This window comes from Haliotis cracherodii, unplaced genomic scaffold, assembly GCF_022045235.1.
Source record: "Haliotis cracherodii isolate W230 unplaced genomic scaffold, xgHalCrac1.p SCAF_9, whole genome shotgun sequence".
Taxonomy (NCBI): Eukaryota; Metazoa; Mollusca; class Gastropoda; order Lepetellida; family Haliotidae; genus Haliotis; species Haliotis cracherodii.
This window is the reverse complement of record NW_027266343.1, coordinates 9,142,632-9,164,821: the sequence shown is the minus strand read 5'-3', so window position 1 is coordinate 9,164,821 and position 22,190 is coordinate 9,142,632. Positions and strand designations below refer to the sequence as shown.

General features: G+C 41.8%; 2 protein-coding genes and 1 pseudogene across 2 annotated transcripts in view; 1 reads left to right on the top strand and 2 right to left on the bottom strand.

Moving 5' to 3' along the window:
• Positions 1 to 9,845: 9,845 nt before the first annotated feature.
• LOC139453196 (uncharacterized) lies at positions 9,846 to 10,529 on the bottom strand (annotated as a pseudogene).
• Positions 10,530 to 12,074: 1,545 nt separating this feature from the next.
• On the bottom strand, positions 12,075 to 12,599 carry LOC139451697 (uncharacterized). Its single transcript, XM_071233016.1, has one exon. It carries the CDS (start codon positions 12,597 to 12,599, stop codon positions 12,075 to 12,077), a length of 525 nt encoding a protein of 174 aa, XP_071089117.1.
• Positions 12,600 to 13,696: 1,097 nt separating this feature from the next.
• Positions 13,697 to 22,190, top strand: part of LOC139453000 (uncharacterized) — a 48,860-nt gene continuing 40,366 nt past the window's right edge. Inside the window, exons 1-4 of the mRNA XM_071234630.1 lie at positions 13,697 to 13,775; positions 15,426 to 15,502; positions 17,028 to 17,120; positions 20,474 to 20,551. Coding sequence (XP_071090731.1) covers positions 15,457 to 15,502; positions 17,028 to 17,120; positions 20,474 to 20,551 — 217 coding nt within the window. The 5' untranslated portion in view covers positions 13,697 to 13,775; positions 15,426 to 15,456. The remainder of the gene's footprint in view (positions 13,776 to 15,425; positions 15,503 to 17,027; positions 17,121 to 20,473; positions 20,552 to 22,190) is intronic.

The following is a 22,190-nucleotide window of genomic DNA, read 5'->3' as shown; positions in this document are numbered from 1 at the left end:
CACAATCACCGGGAGTGACCATGTAGACAGAATCTCGTTAGGGTTTGTGATTTTTACATTTGCCCAATGACCATAATGAATATTGCTGGGGATACCAAACGTAACAGTTTATTATTAGAGGTTGTGAGTGAGTACCTATACCACGTAGATAAGATATGTTTAGGATTTTAATCCTTCTTTGAGAGGCATTTAGAAGTTGGAGTACTACGTTAGGATAAGATTTATGGGTGACTTTAATCCTTTCTTTCTCTGTGGGTAATCCTTTCACGTTGATTGGAGAAAGTCACTCAACCAGGTCATGATAGGTCGTGAGTTTACTCACTAACTACTGTGAGCGTTTTTGGCATAACATCTTTTCTTGTATAAACATAGAAACGATGCTCACTCACACACTGTTATTCTTCTGCAGTTTGCTGGCAAAGTGGGGATAAACCTCAGTGTCAAAGACGATCAAACTTAGTTCGAATCCTTGTTTATATGTGACATCTCCCAAATGGGGACATGTTCATAAACTTGGCAAGTGATGATGAATTTTAATATTAATATTATTATAGTTTATGAAATTGTTAATAAAACTTTAATAAAAATGTGCTTCACTCTCACGAAAAATATATTGTCTGTGAGTAAATTTATATGTCACGTTTCATCGGCATTTTTGGGGGACTACATGAAACATGGCTAGATTTACATTTCTGATACAGGTGCTTGACTGCCTGAGTAGTTCATGATCAATTAGATATGTTTAAATCAGTCAAGTATGCAACAATAGATGAATAAGTTGATACATTTGGACCGCAGTTACCGATTAACAACTTAAGACATAGAGACAGGGAGGAGATATATAACCAAACCTATGGTCCTGTTGAGACAGTTGACAGTTAGAACGTTGGATTAAATGACAGTAACTAATTTGAACATTCCCCAGTAATATCATAAAATACATCATAACTCATAACAGTCCGAGAGACAGCTTCCAGCCATATACTAGTATTGAAGGGACAATCGCTTTTGACAGTTTAAAAATAAACTCACATTAAGGTGCTTGGCAAGTCAAAACTGGCCTCCCTGAATATGTTTTTTTAGGTTTGACAGCAACTATGCTTGTGGATTTCAGAGATAGACATGATTTGTTAGCTAGATGTTATTACAATAAGCGAAAATGTCTTAAAAGTCCACAGTTTGCTTAATAGTACAAAAAGTGTGCTATAGATCTATCAACGTATTCTTTTATTGAACATAATATTTGCACTATATTGCTAGTTAGCTGTAAATAATCTAGCCTCCCCATGTACGTAACTTACATATATTTATGTATGACCAGAACAGCAAATAAAGTTCTGGTAGATAAGTACCTCGGAGATTTAACGTGCGCTTTCCGACTTAAGCCTATCTCGCACACGGGGAAGCACTTATACTATTAGGGTAAAAAAGCATAATGATTAAATAAAGAAGTGCACCCCCACCCCCACCACCCCCAAAAAAATATATAAGTTTACAGCCTATTCAATCAAAGTTAAGGGGTTTGGGGTTTGGCTGGGTGGGAGTGGGTGATAAAGTTGGGCGGGGGGGGAGGGGGGGGGGGGGGGGCAAGCGTGGGGAGGCACGGCGTCGGCTGGCGAGCATGTGTGGCTAGAAGTCTAGCGGCGGTATCCTTCTAGTAGTCTCTTGGTCAGCTTCTCATCCTAGGGGTTGGGATTCTGGTAGAGACTCTTGGCAAGGAGGGCGGCGGTATTGGCGACGAAGTGGTTTGAGGTCGGTACGCCACTACTCTGGAAGAAGTAGTACAAGTCTGTGTAGTTTGTGATGTCGTACTCGATGTCCTGTCCCCACTTCTTGTGCACCATGACGAAAGGGACTCCTTGTTTGACGTAGAGATGTTCCTTTGGGGTGTTGATCTGGTCAACCTTGAGATCCGGCCTGGCCTTGTAGTGGTTGATTGGAATGTCTGACTTTTCCACTAGTAATTAAAGTTCTTTGGTATGACCTCTTTTATCCCTGCTGACGTTATCCTAATGTTCAATTTCAGTCTGCCTCACCAAGCGTAAGAAAGCATTGTACATGTTCTGATAAACCACACTGATGCAATTAAGCAAATGAATATTTGCTGTGGGCAAATATCTATTTTCTATATATATATTTGTGGATATGAAGCATTCTAGTTAATTGTGGATACACTGGGCAGACAGAATTGTGTTTATTTCCAGGCCATCCTGATCGTCGTTTACTACTATAAGGTGTATGTTTTGAGGCAAGATCAAAGGCGCCGCACAGCATTTGTTAGATAACAGACGGGGTCGTCCGTTTCGCTTTAAACAACCACCCCACCCTGTCTGTAGGAGTTATATAATCGGTGCGCAAATAACTGTGTCAAGTCCACTGCCGGGCTGATGCGGTGTCAGTGTCAGCGATGAACATGAATGCTCAAATTATAGACCTGTAGCACTCACAAGTTGCTCAGCCAAAATATTTGAAAAGTGTATATTCAATTCTCTGATAAAAGCAAATATGACCTTAAAAATAGATTCAACATACAAACAATCAAATGTAGAACACAGACCTATGCTTAATAATAATTTCTTCTGGATATGATCAACCTGCGGAACCCTCTATCCGATGAAGTAACTAATGCTCGCTCATTAAAAGAAATCAAATCATTAATTAATCGTTCTGATGCAATTACTAATAAAAATTTTGACTTCAAATATTTTCATAGATCATGCCAAATTGTCCACTGCGCCTTAGGCTCGGATGCAGTGACTAAAACGCTGATAAGTTTAGACGACATGTATCAGACATAACAGACTGCACTCGTGGATATCACCTTGAAGATGCAATTCACTTTTTCTATAACTGTCAAAAAATACGATAATATCAGAAACACTGTGTATTTCTACACACATGGGTATGGTCTAAAAATGATATTATGTGGCAGTATTTAATCAGTTCTACAAACATGACTCTTCTTAAATCAGTTCACGACATCATTGTCAATAGCAAAAGGTTTGAGTAGCTTAATTTTATGCATGTAGTAAAGGAAAACTGCATTACCTTATTTCACAGACACCACTTGCTTCAGTGTATTGGCTTCGTGTGTTTCATTTGTGCATTTTTTATGTTTATGTTCATCACTCTCTTATATATATCCAGCTGTGTTAAGTTGTTACCTGGAGAGGTATTACATAAGCAGGTTTTGCTTGTTTACCGATCCAGATTTCTTTTGAAATAAAAATACGTTTAAGGCAACACAGCTAACCCAAAAACACATGATTGTAAACTATTCAAAAAGGGGCACTAATCTCTGGCTTCTTCTCGGGTGTCGGATTCAAACTCAAACTCATTTATTCTTAGAATAACATGACATACGATTATGTACAATTTTTATTATGTACAATTAAACAAAATAATAAAAATAGGATACGTGGATACTAATACAATTTACCAATTGTACACATTGTTAAGGAATTTAGATAGGCCTTTTAGATTTCTTACACTGTTAGTGGTCATAATTTTCTTAAATGTTTGGAAACTTAAGATATTGCTTATTTAAGAGTTCATATCGCCGTTGGTGAAAAGCTTCACATTGAAATAAATAATGAAATTCATCTCCCACAGTGAAAGATTCACAGAGTGGACACTGGCTGTCTTCCCTGGGAATGTTCAGCCACCGACCTGTTTCAACTGGTAATCCTTGGTTAGAAAGTTCTGACTTTAATTTTGAGAGCAGTAGATATTTCGCAAATGAAGGTTGATTCTTCAGGTAATACGACCTTTGGATTTCCGCTTGGGCTTTCTAGCTGCCGTGAGTCAATTTGCTCGTTAAGGCAACCGAGCGTGACAAGAGACTGGGCTACCAGTCTACAAGGACAGCTAAATAAGCTTACGCATTTTTGAAAACTGATTGGTTACCCGTGATCTATGAAGATTTCAACAAAGGGCACATGGTAATTAATTTCTGCAGCCTAAACAAACAGACAAATAACGGCGAAAGCTCATCGGATGTCGTTATTTTGAAATACACCTGATGGTTACAGTTTAATAATAAAAAAGTATCCCTGAGTGAAAGCATTTGCGGATTTCGGATTGCGTGGATGATACAATTACTACTCCCTTGTTGTCATCCACATTTTCTGGTATAACCCTACACTTGTGTATTTGTCGTAATTCACTTGCTGCTCAGTTAATGAATTTATAACATGTATACTTAGTTGTAGCACCACTCAGATTATAAAGGTTCAAATTTGGTCTTTCTTGTACCTGGGGTAATTATTCAATCTAAATCCAGGTTTGAAGTGAGGTGGAATGTGAGTTATGTGATATGCACGCGGCAGCCCAGCAAGAGATGTATGGTCAGTTGCTTTACTTTTGTTGTAAATCAACTGATCATTCCCAGACATCACAGGATCAACAGGAAATACGTTGATTGATTAATTACTGTTATCTTGCAGAGTGGATATGTCAAAAGTAAGTGTTTACATGTGAAGGTAGGTTTACTTACCTAGGCAATACACTCATATCATGGCGTGAAGTACAGATGTAAAAACAACATACTTTGTTCAAAGGGTAACCGATAATACACTGACTGGGTGTTCATTGTTATCTAACTCAATGTATGTTTTAAAGAACCGTGGACATTATAAAAAATAGTTTTCACGTGGGCTTTCTCAGCTAACTTGGCACCTATGTGAAACAATGGAAACAAACTAAGTGATCACGGGTTATACTATTCGATACATTTAAATAACGTTTAAAAACGATATATTTAAATATGTTAATATATTTCATATATATTCCAAATATTGTTTCCAAATAATTATTATTAAAGTATTTGATTCTCACATAGACATTTGACATCGAATAAGTAATTTTGTACAGCTGCAGACGCAATGGATATTGTTCCTTTATGCTGATATTCCCGGATACATTATAACTTTGGTAGGTTGTAATAATGATATTTGCATTTTGTTTTCATTCATTCGCTGCAGCTTTGAACAGAATCATTCTTGTTCCTTTCCGTTTGGTTGGGAAGTTTTTCGATGCGCGATAGACGTTGTTTTCACAAGTATTTTCTTTTGTAAGCGTGTATATGTTACAGTCAATGTGTAAAATATGATTCACTCAGGCAATTTATTAAATATCTAAATATTTCAGTCATTTTACAAATTGACTGAATAGTCCATTCATTTATTTAACCGACTGACTAAAAATGATAAAGACGAGTAAAAAGAGCTTATAATATCACAATATATTAATTATGCTAAGAAAAGAAGCCAAACAATACAGAACTGTACTTGGTGATGATATCAAACATAAACAAATATTTGGAATTCGTTATCATATTACTAAAGATGGACATATTTTTCAGTTAATTTGTAAAATAAACTGAATATTTAGGCGTTTAATAAATTTCCTTAGTGAAATCTGTTTATATTTTGAATGTAAACATATACACACGGGAAAATAAGCAATGTTCAGATGAAATATTTACTTTGTGTTGCAAGTCAAAATAGTGTACACAAAGATCGCACAATTACCAAGCAAGTGACTTACCAAAACTGCATCACCATTACCGATGCTCCCCACAAATATACCTACATTTCCAAAACTGTATTTTATTTTTGTTGATCAATGTGACCATACGTCCTTCTACTTTCAATAAAAATGCGCTTACGAATGGCGAGCACAGGTCGCGAACAAGTCTAGATTTCTGCTATATCATTCGGGTACTCACTGGGAAAATACAGTAATGCACAGGTAACAACTACTCCCGCGGAATTGCTTTAGAACAGTGCTCTTTTGTACGTTGAAATACTATATATTGTGAATGCCAAAATGATGTATCAAGGATCAAGTAGAAGATACATTGACCGCAGAGCTGGGAGTTTATTCAACAGACCCGTGAAAATAACACTGCTGTATCTTATTATTTATTTTAGATGACGCAGTCAAAGCTCACTTCTCCTGGCGGCCATTATCGAACGGCCAGCTAAAACACAACCCTGCGCTTACGTCTACAGGCCTCTTCCTGTAGTACGGTAATTAGTATTCTCTCCCTCAAGTGTATCCTCAATTATATTACCCACCCTCATTAATTACATGCTGCTCTTTTCCAGCCTCACGGCTATGGAGCTGAGATAAAGAGTCCAAGTCATCATAAAGTAATTAGGGTCCAATAAAAACAATGCGCCGACAAACCTCATACATATTATCACTGAAAGTTTTACTACAGACGGTTAATGTCAAATCACAATAAAAGCATTTCAATTGCAATAACATGTTCCAGGACCATGTATTCTCTTAACACCATCGGATTTAGAAGCAATGGTCGTATAAAACAAGACAGATCTATTTAAACACAACAGTATTCATGTCATTCCCACAAAATCACATAAAGAAAGGAGACATTAGTAAATACATGTGTATTATCATTTTTCGTCAGGATAACAAAATTTTCTCTCCTTGTTACCACCTCCAGGTTCAGCTTAAGACGGGTCCTCCTTTGGTCAAAAGTTTGTTCCCCCTCTAATGAGTGTGTCACGCGTTGCACACGAGTGGCGGACGGGGTGCACACCCGTGTGCAACGCGTTGCACACGGGTATCACACGCGTGACCAACCCGATGCACACTGGTTGCGTAACGCGTTGCCCATGCGTGTAAGGGGAATGAACTTCTAGGCAGTAGTGTAGTACTACATTCCCAATAACTAATTATTGTCAAAACATAATGCTATAAACTTCTACTGAATCTCAACAGAAACAATTGCACTATGGTGTAACAATAAGCTACGCTGCCATATAACAAGTTTACCAACCTGAGAGAACATTGCTATCTGCATGCGAACAACAGACGGTGGTGCTATCAGTCCGGACAACAAGGTATGGAAACAGAACCTTTAGCAGAGCTGGCCCTGCTGTATTTAATGAGCTTCCAGTTGTCAGGAGATCCGAGGATATCATGATCAGCAGCTGCCGGTCAACACTCAAGACCAACTTCTTTCAAAGACCATGTGACTGAGCGCTCTTGAGCAGGGACCATCTCTTGACAAAGCGCTACATAAATCATACATATCATATCATATCATTTTTTTTTATGTCAACAGGATATGATAGCCGTAACGTGCACATTAATGATATCACTAATAAGCACGTTCAGGAAACCAATAAGGTACCCGTAATACTGACAGGATATGCACGTTCAGGAAACTAATTAAATAACCGTAACGCTCACAATAACATCAATAATATGCACGTTCACGGAACAAATCAGATAGCCGTCAATATACTATATCGCTAATATGCACGTTCACGGAACTAATCAGGTTGCCGTAACGTACACATTATCGCTAATATGCATGGTCATGGAACTAATCACATAGCCGTAGCGTGCACAATATCGCTAATATGCACGTTCACGGAACTAATCACATAGCCATAACGTACACAATATCGCTAATATGCACGTTCACGGAACTAATCACATAGCCGTAACATACACAATACCGCTAATATGCACATTCCCAGAACTAATTACATGGCCATAACGTACACAATACCGCTAATATGCACATTCCCAGAACTAATCACATGGCCATAACGTACACAATATCGCTAATATGCATGGTCATGGAACTAATCAACTGATTGGTGCTGCTCCCCCACCGAGGAAGAAGGTCTACGGAGTCAGACGGAAGGCTGGTGCGTCTCAAAGAGAAGCTAGTCAGAGGGCAGAAGACACCTCTTGAATTCTTGGAAGCTGTTGGACATTTGCTGACGCTGAGCTGAAAACAGACATTGTACTGAACTGTGATCAGTGTGTATTGTGTATATAGCAATATTGCAATAATGTAATGAATACTTCAAAAAGTGTGATTTCTGGTATGATTCGATGATTATGAGTGCATAATAAACCAATCCCGTAACTTCCTCAAAACGTGTGTTTTCTGGTCTGTTCCTCTTTAAGACCAGCCTTCCCTCTGACTCCGTAGACCTTCTTCCTCGGTGGGGGAGCAGCACCAATCAGTTGATTAGTTCCATGACCATGCATATTAGCGATTTATCCCGTGATATGCCACCGTGCCGTGGATGCCCGTGCCTATAATAAAAACAGAAGATGAGATTGGGTTAAATGGCCGAGGGTGTGCAGGTACTAGTGGTCTACTTAGCTGCTAATTGTGTATACCAAAATGCTACCGTTGCCATGGCCACGCGCGTGGCCAACGGCGATTGCAGCTAGCGCTGCTGGCCTGAGACTGCTACCGCTGTCCGGCCCTCACGGTAGCATATTTAAACGCTACCATTGCTTGGCAACTCCCACGCTGCCAAAAGCAGCTCCACGCTGCTGGCCTAAGTCAGACTACCGCTGCCCGGCCCCAGGTAGCCGGCCAAAGCAGATCCCACTGCCTGGCCCCATTAGCAAAACCATTATGCGGCTCCCGCCGCGGACCCAACTGTCAGCTACCGCTTGACAAGACGACTTCCGCCGCCGGGCCCGCAATTGTTTGCCCCAACGTATGTTATTTTACGATTCCCCGGCTGAAAAGTCGGAAAAGAGAGACAAGGTTCCCACTGAAAAGCAGGTAACCCCGGAAAGGTTCCCGCTGAAAAGCAGGTAGCCTTAAGCACGAGTATTAATTTGGAAGCAAGTTAAATTGTTACTAGCAGTGTAGCCCACAAGAACCCCGCACACCTCGACATAGTTTATTGTTGAGACAGGTATTGCATATATACATATATACAGCTATTAAGAAGTCATGTTTATTTACATATATCAGAATCGTTTAAAAGTATGTACATATATACAAGGGCCCTGAAAACCAATTTTACATATGTAAAGGTTTATTTACATATAAACAATCCGCTCTGCTGGTACCTGGAATAGAATAAATGCTGAAGAAAAGAAGTGATTAGCATTCCAGGTGAAGAGGACACGTCAGGCTGAAAAAGAAATAAAATGAGTGGCAAGCTGGGTGGGTGGGTGGGAAGGCGATTAGATACAGTGACACACGTGTGTACTTGGAGAAGGGCTGTTCGCGAATGACGGACTAACAAAGGGCGGGATGATGCTTGCGCGGGATTTTTCCCCGGGCACGGTGCCGAGTGGTGGCCCGGGGGTGATTGAGTTACGAGGGGTGATTGGGTTACAGACATAATTAGCCCATGGTTTGGATACGCGCGATAAAGTCATTTAGTAGTTAGTACTAAATGTAATTATCCCGTGATATGCCAAGGAGAGGCACGGGCCACCGAGCCGTGGATGCCCGTGCCTATAATAAAAACAGAAGATGAGATTGGGTTAAATGGCCGAGGGTGTGCAGGTACTAGTGGGCTACTTAGCTGCTTATTGTGTATACCAAAATGCTACCGTTGCCATGGCCACGCGCGTGGCCAACGGCGATTGCAGCTAGCGCTGCTGGCCTGAGACTGCTACCTCTGTCCGGCCCCCACGGTAGCATATTTAAACGCTACCATTGCTTGGCAACTCCCACGCTGCCAAAAGCAGCTCCACGCTGCTGGCCTAAGTCAGACTACCGCTGCCCGGCCCCAGGTAGCCGGCCAAAGCAGATCCCACTGCCTGGCCCCATTAGCAAAACCATTATGCGGCTCCCGCCACGGACCCAACTGTCAGCTACCGCTTGACAAGACGACTTCCGCCGCCGGGCCCATATACGTGGCAATTGTTTGCCCCAACGTATGTTATTTTACGATTCCCCGGCTGAAAAGTCGGGAAAGACAAGGTTCCCACTGAAAAGCAGGTAACCCCGGAAAGGTTCCCGCTGAAAAGCAGGTAGCCTTAAGCACGAGTATTAATTTGGAAGCAAGTTAAATTGTTACTAGCAGTGTAGCCCACAAGAACCCCGCCACAAAGCACCAGAGTGCTACCCCACACCCACGGCCACGCGATACGCGGAGATAGCATTGTTGCCCGGCTTGCCTATGTACTGAAAGGAAACACTAACCTGTGGAGATAATATCCTTACTGGCGCAAAACAAGCGCCAGGGCATGCAACAAATTGTCCGTAAACACACACAGTCCTTTGTCACTGAGGTGGACGCCCTCCCAGGCGTACCATGTCTTGTCTGATGCCAGGATCTGGGGATGTGGCACCATTGTACCGCCGAGCTCTTTGACTCGGTTGGCCAGTCGGCGGTTGATATTCTTCCGCATCCCCTCGATCTTTAGTGGGTCCCTGGCATCGTGCCAGTAGCGCCTGGGCATCATTGATGATACGATGATCTTGGTGTCAGGAAGCTGGAGTTGTATCCGAAGGATTGATGCCACCATGTCAAGGTAGAGTTGGCTGCCCTTGACCGAGCACAGGTCGTTGGAGCCCAGGTGAATGATGAGGGCTCTGGGGCTGCGCCGTGTCGCCTTGACCTGTGCATCTAGAATGGTGTCCAGCTCCTTCCACCTCATCCCCTCGTGCCAGCCATAGCATCCTCGGTTGGTTCGGACTGGTGCCCTTCAGGAGCAAGTACTGCCGTGCCCTGGCCATGTAGCTGGATCCCACCATCCAAACTGTAAACAATAAGAAGTGTAGTAAGTACCGTGAAAGGCTATTGGAATTAATTGTGCAACATTGAATTTGTTGGTAAGTGTATGTAAGCATTGTAGCAATCTGATTTCCACCTGCCGTATTGTTGTATGAGGTGTTCGGGCACCCCGTTCATGGCTGCTGATGTGGCTGCCCCAATGCGGAAGGAGTGCGAAGAATAGCGGGCCGTGTTTATGTTGCTGTGTGCTAAGGCCTTTTTTAGGAGTGCCTGGAATTGGTACCTTGTAACGGGGAATGGTCGAAGTGAACGAATGCATGTTGTGGGCCGGAGGGGCGCGCCTCCAGGTAGTGCTTGATGGCGACTACCGGACATAGCGGATTACCTGGTATAGATGACATTGTAACTGTTGTCCCCATCCTGTACTGATCAGACTTTGAGTGTCGTAAATGGATTGGAAGCTGCTGGGGGTTGCCCGAGAAGCTTAAATTTCTTGATGGCGCAACCTGCTTTTGAGGGTCCAGTTTGGACCAGTTCGCTAACCCTAAAGAAACCGAAGAAGGCTGTGCAGTAGACTGCCTTGAACAGCCGGGCTTCATATGCTGATGAGCATACGTGAGGCAGATTGTTGGTTACTACCTGCAGCAGGTCTGCAGTGATCGGTTTTCTGGTGTCTGGTCGGCCCGCTGATTTGTGTAAGCCTGTTAAAAACTTGCCTACCAGGAAATGGTTTGTACAGTCGGTGAGCCCTTGGAATTTGTGGTGTGAAGACAGCGCTGCAATGTAAGTCTTGACTGTGTTAGGGGAGTGGTGAGTGACCGACAGATAAGCAATAAAGTTTACAACCTGATCCAGATCGTTTCATATATAATTTAAGACAAAGGCTAAAAGATATGTATTTTCAAAAGTGGTACTCTTCACTAAACTTACATAATAAGTTAAAGCATTACACCTGTTTTAAATCATTCATTCTGACCGAAAAATATCTTTTGGATATAAATGTTAAGAAATTCCGAACAGCACTATCCCGTTTCAGATGTGGTTCTCATGACCTTCTAATAGAAAAAGGTAGACATTTAGCGATACCAAGGGAAAACAGATTGTGTAAATATTGTACTTGCAAAGAGATAGAAGATGAATACCATTTTTTGCTAGTCTGTCCATTGTATGCAAATATCATGAAAAGAATACATACATAACTATTTTTATCTGAATCCTAGAATAGACAAATTTTATATCCTCATGTCATCCCAAAATGAAACAGTCACAAAATATCTTTCAATGTATATATATCATGCAATGAACATCAGATCCTCTGCATTATAGATGTGATATTTTCTTACGATATAAGTAATTCCTATTGCACCCATTGCTACTGTATGTATATATGTACTATAAGCCTATGGCCTTTTCAGTACTTGAAATAAAGATTGATTGATTGATTGACAACCTGACCCAGCGGGACTGGCCACACCTCTTGTAGCTGGTGTGCGGACCGGAACTGGTGCAAGGCATTGATGCCTGTTTGGTAAGTGACCCATGTATTTGTAGACAGAGATTGTTGTAGGAGTCTGCCGGCTTCCTGCCTCAGATCAGCCATATGTTGCACGGGATAGGTGTTGGGTTCTGGTCCGCGGCTGGTGCTGCCTCTCGGAAGCGTTTGAGCTGAAACCTCGAGAGAGCATCGGCAATAGTGTTAGCAGTGGAACATACATACTTTGCCTTAAACATAATATTATATCGGAGGCACTGCAGGATTAGGCGACGGAGTAGGCTCATCACTCTGGGGGCCTTGGTTGACTGCTTGTTGATTATTGTTACGACGGCTTGGTTGTCGCAGTAAAAGAGGACCTTTTTGTTTGCGAGTTGCTTGCCCCAGATTTGGATGGCCAGTGTGATGGGGAACAGCTCCAGGAGCGTCAAGTCCCGTGTGGTTCCATCCGTCACCCACTGGGGTGGCCATGCGCCGTTAAACCATTTGCCCTGCATGTAGGCCCCAAAGCCGGCGCCACCCGCTGCGTCTGAAAACAGCTGGAGGAAATCGCTGTCCACCCACAGTTGGTCCTGAAACACTGAAATGCCGTTATAATTCGTAAGAAATGTTAACCACATTTGTAGGTCTTCCTTGACCCAGCTGGTAATCCTAATGTGGTGAAATGGTTAGAGGGCAGAAGACACCTCTTGAATTCTTGGAAGCTGTTGGACATTTGCTGACGCTGAGCTGAAAACAGACATTGTACTGAACTGTGATCAGTGTGTATTGTGTATATAGCAATAATGTAATGAATACTTCAAAAAGTGTGATTTCTGGTATGATTCGATGATTATGAGTGCATAATAAACCAATCCCGTAACTTCCTCAAAACGTGTGTTTTCTGGTCTGTTCCTCTTTAAGACCTCCTCCGTGGTCTAGTGGTAGAGCGTCCGCCCGGAGAGCGGAAGGTCAGGGGTTCGATCCCCGATCGCGTCATACCAAAAGACGTTAAAAGATGATACTTGTTGTTACCCTGTCTGGCGCTCGGCATTAATGAGCTAAAAGAAGGACTGGTCGGCTCGAAGTCAGTATACTGTGTCTGAGTGGGGTATTCATGTTAAACTGCGGCATGGTATCTCAATGAGCTAGCACTATAAATCGGCAACAGTCCGGACTAGTACAAGCAGCCACACAAACACACACACGTAAATGCACGTCGCTATATAAGTGCAATCATCTTGGACGCGACGTTAAACACAATTTCACCTAACCTCACCTGTTCCTCGTTAATGAAAGGTAAAATATACTACTGCTTGGCTAACCAACCTTGACTTATCCCGGTATAAGCTGTCGGACAAATGGGAGGTTACCACATTGGCAGATACATTCACGACATACTTGTGACATCATCTGTGATACGGTCAATGTACTATAAGTACTGATGGCCACCTTCACGACATTGATCAACTGCGTGGGATACAAATCCCAAAACAACCGAACACCATCTAGACTGTACAGTAACTTCAGCACTAAGGTTAAAATAAGACAACGTTAAAAAACGTATGTTTCGCAACAACGAGCACGCCATATAGCTGATAAAAACTGGAAATCTGACGAGGACGTGTTAGGCTATTCATGCTCTCTGCGCTTTGTAACCTTTACAATATCTGCGCCTGCGTTTTCTACTATATCACACAATAGTGTCATGTGATGAATGTCACAGACAGGCAGTGTACACTACGAGTAGATCTCGACTAAAGGGTCCGGCTTGTAATAGTTGGGTTTATTGTGTATGTGACTGCGGGGGATAACTGGTAAGTTTACATGACCTCATGAGGTCAGCCTGACTACATCCTGTATCATTTGACCGGTCTGAATATACATTTAACATTCAGTTTTGTGATAGGTGAGTAATAACGCAAGACAGTCCCTTGATAATTACACGAGGCCGGACTGACTAGAATATGCTGATCAGTATGAATAAGTTTTAGCATTGATGATATGTAAGTACTTGTGTGTAGTCCTTGTCATGTGTGTAGTATGTGTATTCGGTGTGTGTAGACTATTGTCGCACTAACATGCATTCCCACACTAAACGTATACTAACGTAGATCTGGAACTTATTTAGGACAACGTAATAGTCAGAGGATAGATGTTTTCCTTCTCTTTTGACGTGTTTGGGTGAACAGCTCCAATTGCAGAAACTATTTTTAAAATTAATATTGATATAAATGACAGCTTTTATTGTTACAAAACCAAGCCGTAAAGTAGAATTTGGTAAAGAAAAGGTTTATACATAGGTTATAAGTCATTAGTTTGTGAAAGAAATTAGGACATAACATAAGAAGATACAAAATGTTTACGGAAGCGAGAACTGCGCTCTCGAATACAACATCTCAGATGTAGGGCAACGCCCAGGTGAAACGCTATAAGTTTGCAATAAATCGGGCAGATTATGTACTCCCAGTGAAATCGATATCTTGCAGATTGTTTTCATTCGAATGAACAATGACCCAAGGACAGTGCCATTGACTGGAGATCATGTTTAACTTTTTGTTCAGTTTGGCGTCATGAGTAAACAATAAGTTTTTATCCGGGATTTATAGCCTCATGTTAGTTTAAACCTGTTTTGATAAAGTTTGTATAAATGTACTGATTTCAAGAAGTCCAAATTACTAGTTTTTGTCAAATTAGCATTACCATTCAATATATCACAGTGGCATATTTTATAATGAAATCGAATCAGTTCCTTAATGATTGTTTTACAGAGCAGTCACAAGTTCTACACCCAGAAAAAGAGCTACATGTACCTCACTATATTACCAATAGCAATGTGGCTCTAAGTCACATCAAATAGGGGGCACGGGTGGCCCAGTCGTCTAAGCCGCCGCGATTCGCTGTGCAGAGTTGCGTCCCTTGAGCACGCGAGAAACCTATGATTGTAGGTTCGAATCCCGGTTCGCCCCAATTATGTTTCTAGGTTTGTCAGCACCATACCCGTGCTCGTGGGTTTCACCGAAGTGGTAAACGTCTGAGACTTGCATCACTTCAGGCTTTCCTCCCACATTAAGCTGAGACGCCGCGATAGGACTGTAATACTGTCAAAAGCGGCGTTAAACCCAACTCACTCACTCACTCGGATATTATATTTAGCCCAGCAACGTTTTGATAAAGTTTGTACTTTAAAAAAAATTCAAATCCAACTTTCAAGTGTATGTTTTCTTTTACCCACCAGTTTACATGCCTTACGACATAACATAAAACAATAGCATACACCTATGTTTGTGTGTGTAATTGTCACCTTTTACGCCCTTTTGGGATCTGTTTTAGCCGATATTCAAATGAAGATAAATCGCAGGGTTGACGTGTTATATTAATTAGACACGTGTACGTAGATATGTAACATATTTTCAACGTGTCGTTGGCGTCGGTACCGTTTTCATATTTTCCAATGTTATTTTCAGACTTTAACCGTCCCATCAATACGGCTCGAACATGAAGTACAGACGATTGCAAGCTGGGTTTGCGTCTGTTGCGTTTGGTGAGTACCCTAGTGGGAATAACGGTAGTTCTCGTGGCTCTGTGGACACTACCATCTTGCGGGGAAATGTAGTTGGTTGGTTGTTTTACGCCGCACTCAGCAATATTCCAGCTATATGACGGCGGTCTGTAAATAATCGAGTCTGGACCAGACAATCCAGTGATTAATATCATGAGCATCGATCCACGCAATTGGGATCGATGACGTGCATCAACCAAGTCAGCGAGCCTGACCACCCGATCCCGTTAGTCGCCTTTTACGACAAGCATAGTCACCTTTTACGACAAGCATGGGTTGCTGAAGACCTATTCTACCCCGGATCTTCACGGGCCGGAGGAATGTCGTAGATGTAGTACTGTGTGTATGAGTTGTGTGTGTGGATAAGATAACCTGTGTGTAGAGATGATGCTGTGTTCGTGTGTGTGGATATGATATGATACTGTTATTTTATGTGTATGAGTCAGCACCCATAATCCAGTGATTTAGGAGATAAAACAACTTTGTTTTGAAATTTGATGTAGTCGCACTGTTGAGTAGATACCTCTGTATTTTAATTTGGAACCGAGTACTTTCGCGATCAAGATTTCACGGATTCAAAGCCTGTGTGTGAAAGCAATGTTTGACTCCGAAATAGTGGTTCGTGTATGATTTTCATAATTGTGCTTGTCCTGAAATGAATTTCATCAAGTGTGATAAGCTGTGACGTCAGTGATGTCGGGAAATTGTTTTCGTGGCCTTTCGAAAGGACGAGTGTTTTCTGATGGTCTTTAAACCCCCTTCTGCCAAATCTTTACGGTGGTGGTTGATGGAGATGACAATAACTATTGATCACAAAAAGGTTTGTTAACAACATTTCATGAATAAGGTTTCTCCAAACACATTTTTATAATGTTATATTTTACTTTCATTGTCGGTTGTTGCAATGGCGAAATTGTTATGCCTTCGTCAAGTCTTGTAATCTCATCATCGAAGCAGTCAGGGTTACGGCCTAGAACATCATATTGTCGCCAAAAACATCCGATATCACACTACCGTATTTCCTCTATTAGGCGCAAGGCTGTCTTTCAATTTCGCGAAAGCCGTTTACCGGGTATGTATTAGAGACCCGGCGTGTAAAAGAGGAAATATCGATGCGTTTCACAGTTCCTATGGGTGATCGATCGGCAGCCATTTTTTATTAATCGATATGCAGGCTATCGATGTACTCATGCGCGCGTTTTCTGTGTGAAAAGCTTAATATATTTAAAAGGGGTTTCCGCAGCAAACAGGAAACCATTTTAACCAATCAGAATTAAGCATTCTTCAATGTCATGATAGAACGGTATAATGTCATAACTTTAAACAATGACAATACTAAAGAAAACATCAAACAAAACTAAAGGAAACAACAGAATAATTTGTTTCAGCGCATTCGATTTCAAAACGCCATAAGCAAAAATGATTTTGTGAATTTTATTTTTGAATTTCAAAAACATTAGCTGATTCCAGGTCCTACTAGATGCCATATGATAGCTCTCTATTTCAGGGTTTGCCCTTGGGACCCTGTTTTCACCATTTTGCAACTTACTGAACCACAAACCTGATGAAATACGACCATCACTGGCACAGGCATTGACAGGTAGAGTATCTATCAAACCATATTCTGCATGACGTTTGTACGGGTCCGGGTCTTGGATTGTTGAAGTTGGTTTGCTCATTTGTTAAATTATTTAAGGCCGTACTCAGCAATGTTCTAGCTGCATCACCTGTAAAGTATTGACGACGAGGTGATATTGATGTACATGAATGAGCGGTGCATTATATGTGAAGCAAGAATACGATGTTATTGGGTACCAAAGTAATGATGACAAAACGACCAAAAGCAGCAATCAAGGAACGCTACACGACCCGTGAAGATCCGGGGTAGAATAGGTCTTCAGAAACCTATGCTTGCTGTAAAAGGCGACTTTGCATGTCGTAAGAGACGACTAACGGGATCGGGTGGTCAGGCTCGCTGACGTGGTTGATGCATGTCATCGTATCCCAATTGCGTGGATCGATGCTCATGATGTCAATCACTGGATTGTCTGGTCCAGACTCGATTATTTACAGACCGCCGTCATATAGCTGGAATATCGCTGAGTTCGGCGTTAAACAACAAACAGACAGACAGAGGAACGCTACACAAGAAAACCACGAGATAGACGCACGTGAACCATCAAGAATAGGTCTTAATAACACGAGTGAGTGAGTGAGTGATTGTGACTTTACGCCGCTGTTAGCAATATTCAAGCAATATAACGGCTGGGGACACCAGAAATGGGCTTCAAAAAGTGTGCCCATGTAGGGAATCGAACCCGGGTCTTCAGCGTGACGAGCAAACGCTTTAACCACGAGGCTACCCCACCGCCCCTCTTCATAAAGAAAGTGGAGGGTTCTTGTAGGTCAACACGTTGTCTGAGATTGCCGAACTCTGAAGGTCATCAACGACTACCTGAAGAACAACGGTCACAGTTGCCCGATGATTGATTGGAAGCAGAACAATCGCAGTCGGTTGTAACTATGGTAATTTGGTCCAGAGCACTATCTATAGACTTTGGTGTCAAGAGCATGGTACGTCATATAACCAACCTATCGCTGTCCACGTGGTACAATGGCCCTGGACCGTTTCGTACAACTGCATCGATCATAAGAAGCAATCCGAGGATTACTGAAGGTATCTGACTGGACAGTGCGGAACACAATTTTGAGGCAGGTCGGTGTTGTTATTATGATGCAACATCGCCTTTAATGAAAACGTAAGAGGTGTCAAGCACGAACTGAGTCGCATTGAGTCACATTGAGTCGATGAACCCGAGATGGAGAACTGTTTGGTTTAGCTACGAATCAAGATTTATGCTGCGTCGAGGTGATTGGAGAGGTAGGGATGTGGACAGGTTTTGCTTTGGTAGCGTAATGTTATGGGCGGAAATATCCCAAATGTGTAGGACTAACCTGGAATAAGTGCAAGGCAGCTTAACTGACCAAAGTTTTTGTGTGTGAAGAAACGGCTGCACGATGTTTCTATGCTGCATCACACTTATAGGGTTCTGCTTATAGTTAGTGTGTGAGTTGGGTTTCACGCCGTTTTTAACAGTATTCCAGTTATATCGCGGCGTGTCAGCTTAATGTGTGTGTGTGTGTGTGTGGGGGGGGGGGGGGGGGGGGGGACCCTAAGTGATGCAGGTCTCAGACGTTTACCACTTAGGTGAAACCCACGAGCACGGGTATGGTGCTGACAAACCTAGAAACATAATCAGGGTGAACCGGGATTCGAACCCACAATCATAGGTTTCTGGCCCAAGGGACGCAACTCTGCACAGCGAATCGCGGCGCCTTAGACGACTGGGCCACCCGTGCCCCCGGTTCTCCGCATAGCATTGTATAGCACGATTTGCACTGTTTGCAGTGTATTATAATGTGATATTAGATGTCAAGTAAAGGTGATTTCTCACACCATAAATCTAGCTTTGCGTTTCTGTAATGGAGATATCACTTGAATCTGTTGATTAAAGAAGCACATTGTAGATTCGAGAGATTTCTCCGACTTAAACCATGACATGTTCAATAAATATTTACTCTATCAGTTTGCAAAATGGCCTATAGCTGCGTCCGTTACACTTGGCCAGATTGAATGGCCAGTGATTTCCTGGCTCAGAAACATCATAAAAGTTTAATAGTTTAGGAGTATGCATTTCGTAGCTATGGTCCTGGGAGTGAGTATTTCAAGTACATTCCCAAGGGCTATACTGCACATAATCCAAAAAAGATGTCTCTGAACGGAACTGAGTGTAACAATTTCGCCGCAATTTTAGTACAGTAAACTACGTTTATAACGAACACCCTTATAACGAACTGACTGATATAACGAACTTATTTTTTAGTCCTGGGAAGCTGTTGAACATATGCTGTATATATGCTTATAACGAACTACGGTTATCACAAACTAAAATTAGTGGTCCTTTGGAGTTCGTTATAACCGTAGTTTACTGTATACGCTTCTTCATCTTCACAGGGATATACTCACCACCAAAAGAAACGCGAATGCCATACATGTTGGTGAATATATGAAGAATTACTCATTTTCAAGAGATATAAGATTGGTTCGATGAACCGACGTTCATGAACGCATCACATGTGACGTCATGGATCCATGACTCGAGATACACCATTTGTCTCCTGCAGGATTAGCGTGTAAAGTTTGGAAAACACGTGCGCATATCGTGATAAAAATAAAGACACTCTGTGCCAACACTTGACTGATTGTAAGTTTTGCCGTTAAGTGGAAACCCCTTGGAAACTTGTCTTCTTAAAACGTACACACTTCTATATATGTTTCGACGGTTCGCGTTTCTGTTGGCGGTGAGGTGAAACGGGGTTTAATGTCGCGTCCAAGATTATTGCACGTATATAGCGACGTGCATGTACGCGAGTGTGTGTGTGTGGCTGCTTGATGCCGATTAATAGTGCTAGCTCATTAAGATACCATGCCGCAGTTTAACATGCATATGGATACCCCACACAGACACAGCATACTGACTCCGAGCCGACCAGTCCTTGTTTTAGCGCCTTTATGCCGAGCGCCAGACAGGGTAACAACAAGTACCATCTTTTAACGTCTTTTGGTATGACGCGGCCGGGCTGTTGGCGGTGAGTATATCAGCATGATATACCGAAGACGTCCAAACACCGCTGTGGTGTTGTGGCTGCAGGCAATTTCTTAGAAAACCCGAAAGCATCCTCCATTTACCTGGGTCTTCAAATGGAAGCTTGCCCAAACGTACTCGACTACAATGCATTCATTATAATAACGATGGAACCATGAATGTGGTTATTGGTGCAATTCTTAACAATTTCCAGGAAGTATGCATATCAACAGTGTTAAGCAAAATAATGCCTTGCCTCGAACGTTGTATCGTGTGCCTGTAACCTTTATGAAGTATGTTATTTCAGATACGGATCTTTTTCACGAGAATCCCACGGACGAAACCATAGCGTATATACAAAGCCTCTACGCGGAAAAGATACGGTGTGAGTATCCATCTGTATAGTTGGTTGGTTGGTTGGTTGGTTGGTTTGTTGCTTAACGCCGCACTCAGCAATATTCCAGCTATATGACGGCGGTCTGTAAATAATCGAATCTGGACCAGACAATCCAGTGATTGAAATCATGAGCATCGATCCACGCAATTGGCATCGATGACATGCTTCAACCAAGTCAGCGAGCCTGACCACCCGATCCCGTTCGTCGCCTTTTACGACAAGCATAGTCACCTTTTACGGCAAGCATGGGTTGCTGAAGACCTATTCTACCCCGGAATCTTCACGGGTCATCCATCTGTATAGAATTGTTTTTCAGCCTGCAAATATGTTGACTGAGTAGGGAATCCTGGTTAGAATATGTCCCCAGAAACCTATGCTGATCGTAATAGGTAATTGGATCGGGTGGTCGGGTTCGGAGAATTGGTTGATTGTGTGTCATTGTAATCCGATGACCTTGATGGTTGTCCACAATATGAAACCCTGGATTGTCTGGTCCAGACGTGATAATTTACAGGTCGCCGTTGCTGAGTGCGTAGTTAAACAACAAGCAAACAAAGATAATGGTACTTTTAATACCATTATGCTGTCAAGCTCCAATAACGCCCCTGGGCTGCAGAAACAAGCGCATCGTCTTATCATTGATCCCGTCCGATGAGACATCTAGATGCTTTTGTTTTAAGGAGGAGAATGTATGGATGTCAATCTCTTTATTATGAGGTAAACGTTACGGAGTATATGCTTACCTCTTCATCAGGTGTTAGGGTTGATGAAGGAGTAAGCATTTACACCGAAACGTTGTGTTCCTCATAATAAAGAAGTTGACATCCACAAATTCTCTTCCTTATGTTTATCACTTCTATATGCCTTTCAAAGGTTTTGTTTGTTTCTTGTTGTTTGACAAAGTAGACACAATTTATGGATAACAACTTCTTTAATACTGTAACGCCACTATATTCGACGACCTATAAAATAATCTAGACATAAATATATAGTGAGTGAGTGAGTTTATGCTTTACGTCACATCGGCAATATTTCAGCCATATCGTGACGAGAAGTTATACAATATTTAAACATATATGTAAACCAAATAAGAACCTGTCAGCGAAGGACAGTAAAATTACTAGAATATCACAGATTGAATGTTTAAAACTAGCATACAACAATAAAAAGATATCATTAGATAGTCATGAAACAGTACAATATAAAAATGGGCTGTAGATCGCCAGCATCTGAAGGCAGATCACCATGCTAGGGTCCATGGGGACTTACATTACTTTTGCTACCTGCATGGACCCCAGCCGGATTTACATCATCCCTTCAGCTGTTGGCGATTATGACAAATTGAGCCAAAGGTAAACGAACATATATACTACTATTAAAAATGTGGCCAAAATAAATATACTTTGAAAGACGTGGTCTTACATACCCTCTCAGGGGGACAATAATTTTACACTACTTCAACCCCCGTCGAGGATACAGCCACTAACAATCTCAGTTAACAAATTTATTTTACCAATTTTAAAAACTATACTATATACAAAACATATCAATCAAAATTTGGTCAACAATTCAATTTCTTTTAAAAAGTTAATAATTAAATGAGCACTGATATTAAAAAGATCCTTTA